Source organism: Lolium perenne, chromosome 4 (assembly GCF_019359855.2).
Source record: "Lolium perenne isolate Kyuss_39 chromosome 4, Kyuss_2.0, whole genome shotgun sequence".
In the NCBI taxonomy this organism is placed as follows: domain Eukaryota; kingdom Viridiplantae; phylum Streptophyta; class Magnoliopsida; order Poales; family Poaceae; genus Lolium; species Lolium perenne.
This window is the reverse complement of record NC_067247.2, coordinates 91771715-91779750: the sequence shown is the minus strand read 5'-3', so window position 1 is coordinate 91779750 and position 8036 is coordinate 91771715. Positions and strand designations below refer to the sequence as shown.

General features: G+C 49.7%; 1 protein-coding gene across 1 annotated transcript; it reads right to left on the bottom strand.

The window, feature by feature from the left end:
* Positions 1–623: 623 nt before the first annotated feature.
* On the bottom strand, positions 624–6109 carry LOC127293303 (probable linoleate 9S-lipoxygenase 4). Its single transcript, XM_051322884.2, has 9 exons — positions 5767–6109; positions 4812–5095; positions 3428–3674; positions 2988–3341; positions 2812–2894; positions 2607–2717; positions 2120–2427; positions 1769–2032; positions 624–1678 (listed from the first exon to the last, which is right to left on the bottom strand). Exons 1-9 carry the CDS (start codon positions 5975–5977, stop codon positions 895–897), a joined length of 2646 nt encoding a protein of 881 aa, XP_051178844.1. The 5' UTR covers positions 5978–6109; the 3' UTR covers positions 624–894.
* Positions 6110–8036: the final 1927 nt, after the last annotated feature.

The window sequence follows — 8036 nt, the reverse complement described above, 5'->3', positions numbered from 1 at the left end:
GAGGCCTTTGTGCGTTGTGATTGTAGTGTGTGTGGTAGCTAGCCTTTTAGCATTGTAAACCGTGGAAGGCGTCGTCTTGCCGCTTGGGTACTTCTATGAAAATGGTACTACATCCTTGATCGTGTATTCTGGAAAAAATGTGCATAACAATTCCCAAACACCGCGAGAGTCCGAATGAGAAATACACCAATTCTTTTTTTATAAAAAAAGAAGCTTTATAGATCCATTAACACATTTACAATCCTCCACTAGAAGGGGTTCGATATATGTTGGGACAGACCCCAACCAGAAACCTACTGAGTTACTTACTCTAGCATTAGTAGCCAAGGTATGAGCAACACGATTACAAATTATGTTATTATGAACAACCGAATAGCCAAGACCAGATGCTAACACATCTTTAATATCATTGATAAGGTGGCAAATTGTGATAAATCCCGTCCAGGTTTGTTATTAGCCAGAGCAGCGACAAGGCAGTCAGTTTCACAAATTCTTTGAGTACTTGCTTTTCATTTGTGTCCTTTGGTAGTAGCAGTGGGTGCGGGTGAGTAGAACAAATTTTCCCGCTTCCACCACTAGATCACATTGCTTTGTTTTTGTTCCTTGGTGTTTGTATTAGGAAATTTCCACAGGAATCGACATCCTTAGTAACATTTGTGCATACAAGGACTTTGTTTAAGTGATGCAAACTGCAATTAACTCTTATTTCTGGAGATAAAAATGTACAGCTGATTTCTTACTGATGCCTCAGTACCGTCTTCTCCTCTCTCTATCAGCGGCATCACCTCCCATCATCCACTAATCCCTGACAAACAATTACCCCGACTACATTGCAAAAAAATGAACGAAACATACACTCTGCACTGCACGAGACACAAAGCCACGACGGAGACCTCAGATGGAGACGCTGTTGGGGATGCCCATGCCGGTGAGCCCGAGGCCTTTCTCGCCGGTGAGGTCCGAAGTGTTGGGGTAAAGAAGCGTGTAGGGCATGTTCACAGGCCCGTTCCGGTTCTTGAGCGACGGGTCCGTGTTCATGGCCGTGATCCGCTTCTCGATCTCGATCAGTCGGGTGCCGAACCTCTTGAACGCCTCCAGCGCCTTGGCGTCCGACGTCCACTCCGGCGTGTCGCGCTGCCCGAGGTACACCTCGTCGGAAGCGTGCTTGGAGAGGATCTCGATGAGGGTGATGCCCAGGATGGTCTGGAACTGGCTGGTGATGGTGTGAATGAACACCTTGTCGGCCTCCTCCCCGCCCTCCTCCAGCTGCTCGTACTCCTTCTCGCCCTTCACCGGCATCTTCCGCCGGCTCACTGTCGGCCGGTTTGGGAGGTACCCCGCGTAAGGGTACTGCCCAAAGTTGACTGCGGCGTGCAGCGCCGACGCCACCCAGATGATGGTGGTGCACGTCTTGGCCAGCTCCTCGACGGTCTGCATCTTGGGCCACCAGTCCTTGTCCTTGAGGTCACCGTGCCCATCCTCGCGCACCTCTTTCCACCACCCCTCCAGCTCCTTGTCAGCCCTGAGCTCGCCGTCGTTGGGGTAATAGATAGCCAGGTACTCCTTCACCCACTGCTCAATCGCCCACCAGATCACCAGCCCATCCACGGCGTACGGGTAGTCCTTGATCAGCAGACGAACGCCGTAAGAGCTCGACGGGTCTCGCACAGCCATGCCCCTGCATACGCAAACAAGCGAAATCCATCTTCAGTCAAATATTTTTTGTGAGTCTTTCGTGGTCTGATCGCGCTTTGACCTCCTTTTTTACCTTTTGACGAGATCGTCAGGGAGGCCCTGCTCGGTGAGTTTCCAGTCCTTGTACACGACGGAAGACATCTCTAGCGCGTACTTCCCTGGGAAGACAGTCAGCTCAAAGACACCGCCAGCGTTGATGAGCGTCGTCCGCGCCAGGGCGTTGATGTTCATCGTGTCACGGTAGTGTGGGCTCAGAAGTTTGTGTACCGGATGCACCACGCTGAGTTGCCGGTTCGTCGCAATCACGAATGGCTCGATCACTGCGTGTGTGTTCAACCTAGAAAAGTACTCAAAAAAACTCAGCACTTTGGTATGAAGGGTGGCACTTTTCTTTGTCTGGAACATGAAGCAGGGGTATGCATACCAGTGGCTGACCAGCTGGTGCCAAGCAGAGTCATTGACGGAGGCGTAAGCCTTGGCAAGCTGCCAGATCTGGCCGTCAACACCGTCCTGAACTGGAGGGTACACTGTGCTCTCCGCGCCGTGCTGAATCCCGTTATGGTGTGGCAGACTCAGCTCGATGGCCAATGGCTTCAGCGTGCCATCAGCCTTAAGGAACAGCAGGGTCCTGGAAGCATAGATGTAGTTACCCTCCAACTTGTTGATGCGCTCAAGGTAGGGCATGAAGTTATCGTGGTGATCTAGAATGAAGAGCCTGTTGCTGTCCATTGCCTGCACACGACATGGTTGTTAAGGCATTGATCTCATTAGCATATTCATTTTTTTGCACACTAGCAATTTGCAGGATAAATAAATCATATAGTTATCGAGCCTTTTTGCCTTTCATGAATCAATGCAGCTCAATAAAATTTCTTTTTTTGAGTACGAAAGAGTTCAATGATTCAACACACCTGTTTCACTGTGAGGCCTTCTTCCAGGTAAGGCCGAATTTGATCCTCAGTAATTGTGCTTGTGTGGTCCCCATATACACTGTGATCCAGGGAGCTTTTGATAGGGAACTCCTGTGATCATGAGAAGACAAAAAAAATCAGAAATTCACACGAGATTATGAAGCAATGGTGTATCATTTTAATTTGAAATGACATAGGCGCTAACCGTCACACGTTTGATGCAAACTGGGTTGACGCCTGCAAGCATCTCCCGCGTAAACTCCTCGTCTGTCCTCCAAGCAAACTTATCTGGAATATAAAGAAAATAAGTTATAAGAATATAAAAAGTAAAACATGGTATGACTGTATTGGAGTCATGCACTGATACACAAAGCTTATTACCTGATTTAATAACTTGTGGAAGGGGCAAGTTAAGAAAGTCGTCACCAGCAACTGGTAAAATACTCTTAATAAACTGAAAGGGGATTTTCTTTTTGATATCCGCTAGCGCAGGGCTATCGGGCACTTGCAAAAGACCATCATAGAGATTATAGATGTCTTGAAACGAGTCAAATTCCTTGGGTGTGGTGTCGACATAGGTCCTTATTATCGGAAGAATAGCCTCAGTGATGGCCTTGAGAGAGTACCCAAGGAAGTCAGACAACTTGAGGTGCCCAAAGCGCTCATCGCGTGGGACGTAAATTTCCAGAGCCTTCTTCACTAAATACACAGGAATTCTGCTCTCTGCCTTTGGGTCTGGTGAAAAGATGAATCCCCAATATGAGTTCAATTCCAAGGTGACAAGGTTTTGAATAGATGAAGTTGTGCTGAACTGGAGTTACCTTTTTCTGCTGGGGGTCGGCCAGTTCTACCACGGCGTGGGTATGGGAGTTCTTGGCTGCCACCAAGGATGGGCCGTGCATATTCCTCGCCCTTGTCTGGGTCACCAATGTCATTGTAGTAGTCATAGCGGTACACACGGTCATGCTCCTTATACTCTCTGAGTGTATCGTCATCGCCTCGGAGATTGTTGAGTTCCTCTTGCCGGTATTGCACCAAAAGTGGAGGCATTTTGCTGGGCAGGTAGGTCTGTAAAATAGCAAGAAAATGAGGTGACAGATATACAGAACAAATACTCAGTCCCCAAAGTTCTAGCAGGTGCCCACGGATACAAAATGGGGATAGTACTAATTAACAAGTGATAAATAAATAATTAGTTGTTCATCTTTTTAACAACAAAAAAGTCCCCAGTCCTCTTATCGTCGGGTAACAGTTAAATATGGTTGTTTCTTATGGTAAACATTAGACAAGTTCACATCTGCCTTTTAAGATCTAAGAGCTAGTTGTGGATATAAAGATTCGGATATGCTAGAGTATGGTGATTCTTTTCAAGAAGCTTATTTAAATAGAAAACTGATGATGCCTGCAACTTGTTAGTATTTTACTCGTTACTGGTAACTTGTAAGATCAGTTCATCATCTTAGAAAAAACATTAAAGAACAGTTAGTCAGAAGGGAGTTGATGAGGATGCTTATTGTTTTCCAGAAACTTATTTAAATAGGAATGCAACTTGCTGTTGTACTATCCAAGTATCCAGGGCAACTGGGCAAGTAGGTAGCATAAGACTGTACAGGACCCGTTGGGTCGTTTTGAATGGATCAATAATTCAAGAAAAATGTTTCAGTATTCGCAGGCAATCAAAGGACGGAAGCTCTCAAAATGGGACTAATCAGAGCTCCTATTTTTCTAGTCATGTGACGTTGGTCTGATATATGAATTATATGTGGCGTCAGATACTTAATTTTCACTGCATTTTCCCTGACAAGGTGTTATTGGCAGCACGAAAGGCCAGCCGTTGACTTGACCGAGAGACCAGACCCAGCAACAGCAACTTGTCTTGACAGCTAGTAAGATGGATCTGACCAAGTGTTTGCCTGTAGCTACTCAAGTTGGCAATTTGACATGAGTGTCCATTTCGAGCTTGCCATACGGGATGGCTGGGTACTCGGGCCATATCATTAGCATCTACTCCTGCTAGGTACAACTAACACGGTGCCTAATCGATCCAGCATTATTTTACAAGTAGGAAAGAAGTTTCCTAAGATCCAATTGATCTGATCCATGTTGCATGGCCAGTATTTTAGTACGATTGGGTGTACCATACACGAAGAATATAATTTTTCTAGTCTGAACCGCGTGCGAAACGAGGACCGAATGTATACTCACATCGTTTGCGAAGAAGACTCTGTCTGCGCCGGGGTAGATCCAGGAGTTGGCGACGAAGACGACGGTGCCGTCCTGCTTGCCGGGCACGCCTTCGAGGGTGAGCGTCTTGAGGAGGAACTCGGCGCGGTAGGTGTTCTTGACGACGACGGCGCCGGGGATGCCGTGCGAGGCGTCCCAGTCGAAGGTGACCTTGAATACGGACTCCCCCGCCGCCGTGGACTTCATGGTCACCACCATCTCCTCCAGGTGCGCCGGGTTCCCCAGCTTCCCCCGCGTCCCATTGCCTGCGAAGAAGACCAATCACCATCCATCACGAAAAAATCAACGAGAGAGAGAGAGAGAGATGGAATGGAGCGAGATGCGCCGATCGGCCGGCTGTCCTTTTCGTTCCAGCCGAGGGACGAATCTTCGACTGGTTCTGGCGGCTGCGGCGAATGTGCCGCGCTGGCCGCTAGCTTTGTTTCTTGCTCTTGACTGGAGGCTATTGACCGCGCGGGCGCGCGTAATTAGTGCTGATGTCCCCTCCGTGCTGAGCAGAGCATTGATGCTAAACCCAGGCGGCCACGGCAGCCCCTCTGTTCGATCGCCGATGGGTCCACGACAGCGTGATGACATGATAGAAAATGCATGTTTTTTATTTTTCTTTCTACAAAAAAATGATCGTACGCTCATCTATCAATCTACTGGCTCTCGCGGATCGCGAGTTGAAATCTGGTACCATTAGTTATGCTTGCGTCAAAAGGGAAAATAAACCGAAAAAAAGTTGTAGGATTGCTGGGAGAAGAAAACGCCGAGGAGAATGGAAGCGAAACGCACGCGCGCACGTACGAGGACAACCAGAACCAGCTGTTACGCGGCGGCGACGCGGCATCGCGCCGCACGTTCCGCGCGCGGCGGCGCCGGGCGAGATGCAGGAGGCGATGCAGGAGGAAGAAGAGGGGGCGGGAGCGCTTACTGGGGTCAGGCGCAGTGGCGCTGACGAGGAGGAAGGAGACGCCGTCGTCCTTGCCGAGGATGTTGTGGACGCCGTCTAGGACGGAGGCGGTGAAGTCGCCGATGTCAAGCACGGCCTGCTTCACCAGCACCGCCGTGCCCCGGATCCGGCCCTCCTTCCACGCCTCCTTGTTCTTCCCCGTCAGCTTGTCGAAGAACCCGTGCAGCAGCATCGCTCCGATTCTTCCCTCCCCTTGCACGCACGCACCAGCTCAGCTCCCCGCTCGGGGCAAGAGAAAAGAGAGGGAGTGAAGGAACTGGTTTTGCCTCGAGGATGCAGAGCCAAAAATGGGGGAGTGGTGCCTTGTTCGGTTGCAGTCACGCTGGGATTTATAGGGGCTGGCCCTCCCCTCGGCTCTGCTTCCGGCCTACGGCGACAAGTTATTACCACCACCAACCCAGTGCAGCCGCGGTGTGAGTTTCATTTTTTATTATTACATGAGTGTGAAAGATCATGGCTTAAAAAAGCGAGTGCTACAGCATATCCGAAGAGTGAGCGCTAAATTTTTTAAAAAAATTGTGCGCTATGACCCTATCGATGAAATAGCATACTATATCGTGCTAAAACGATGTTGTGTTAACACGCTATTTTTTCAAACTTATTGGTCTTGGGATGGTGCGCGCAAAAGTGTTTGTGGGGGTCTCGGCTACCCAACTTGTGTTGGATGCACGTGATGGACTTGGCTCCAGCGTATGGATTTCTCGAGACCTTGGGATGGGTTTGGGTTTGTTGTGCGGGTTGACGCAACTGTTGTGTTTAGCGCCTCGGTGGCCATCAAGGTCGGCTCCGGTGATAGCCTGCTCCTTTGGGAGGATTTGTGGGTGGGCTATCTGTGGGAACAATGGCCGTCGCGGTTCTCAAGCTCGTCGGGCCCAGCACCATCAAGCATCTTAAGGTGAGCTAAGGATTGCTCCATCACGCTCGGGTCCTGGAAATCGTGGACGATTTGTCCGTGGATGTTTCGTGCCATGCTTCAAGATGGGGGACGCCATGGGGGGAGTGTCCCACCATGACGGTGCTGACTAGTTCATGTGGAAGTGGACGGCGGATGGCGAGTTCACATCCAAGTTTGCCTACCGCACATTCTTCCATGGCACTACTGCGCTCCCCCGTGTTGCTCAAGTGTGGATCTCCTTCGCTCCTTTCAAATTCAAGTTCCAGCCTTGGTTTTCTCTTCATCGTAGATGTTGGATGGCTGGCCGGTGGTTGTGTTGCAGCATGCCATCTCACGTGATGTGCCCGTTGTGCAACGTCAACAACAAGACCTCAGATCACCTGCCATTGTAGTGTCCCTTTGCCCGTACCATGGGTCGGTGGGGGGAGGGGGTCTCAACGCGCCGATTAGAGCCTCGTGGTCCTTGATATGGATAGCCAGCTTCCCTCGTGGTGGCCTCACTCGGTAGCTCACCTCTCTCGTGTGGATATCAAGGTCGTGAACTCAACCATTATGCTCGTTCTTAGATCTTTGTGGCTGCAGCGGAACGCGAGGATGTTGAACGATAATGTCACGTCGGCTAGTAGAGTGTTTGATGATATTGTGGAGGAATGGAGCATGTGGCTCTCATGTGTGCGCGGGATAGCGAGAGGAGTTGCATAGAGTTGTGTTGACACCTTGTGGTAGTCTGGTGTGGGTTATGGTCCTACTGATTTGTTAACTTTCTCTCCTTTTCGAACTTAACAAAATGACGCGTAGATCTCCGGCGAGTTGTGGAAGAAAAAAAATTGCCGCCACAATTTCTCAGCACGCTATTTAAAACCTCTGAAAAGATCGGGAAACCAGATACGGATTTAAACGGCGGTTTTGGTGAAGGTTTTGCTAACACTCCGTCCGAGCCCACCAGTTGGCAGTTTATAAAATGTGTGTTTAGCACGAGGCTGGCAACGTGAGCCATGCTCATATTCAGTCCACGCTCGCCACCAACAGCAGCGCTACGTTACGCGCGACGCGGAGGAGCTGACTTCCACCTCTCCGGGCTGCCAAAAAAAGAACGACGGAGGGAAACGTCGAGGTCGCTTCCTGCCCCCGGCAGCAAAGGCGGATCTGCCAGGTCTGAGTTTGGCCAGGCAGGAATGGTACACGAATACACGATTTCGTCTTGTGTGCAAGCTCAAAGGACCAAACATCGAACCCCAAAGCACGATAGTGCGCTATTATGTTTTCTTTGTTTCGTGCCTAAATTTGGATTGTCTCTAGAATAAACCTTGTGGTGCCTACATTTGGCACATACACA

Bases quoted from the DNA above. Each gene is read 5' to 3' on its own strand.
- LOC127293303 (XM_051322884.2), bottom strand. From the start codon at position 5,977: ATGCTGCTGCACGGGTTCTTCGACAAGCTGACGGGGAAGAACAAGGAG. The intron at 3,675-4,811 runs GTGAGTATACAT...GCTATTTTACAG, and splicing joins GAGTCTTCTTCGCAAACGAT to ACCTACCTGCCCAGCAAAAT. The intron at 3,342-3,427 runs GTAACTCCAGTT...TCTTTTCACCAG, and splicing joins CCGACCCCCAGCAGAAAAAG to ACCCAAAGGCAGAGAGCAGA.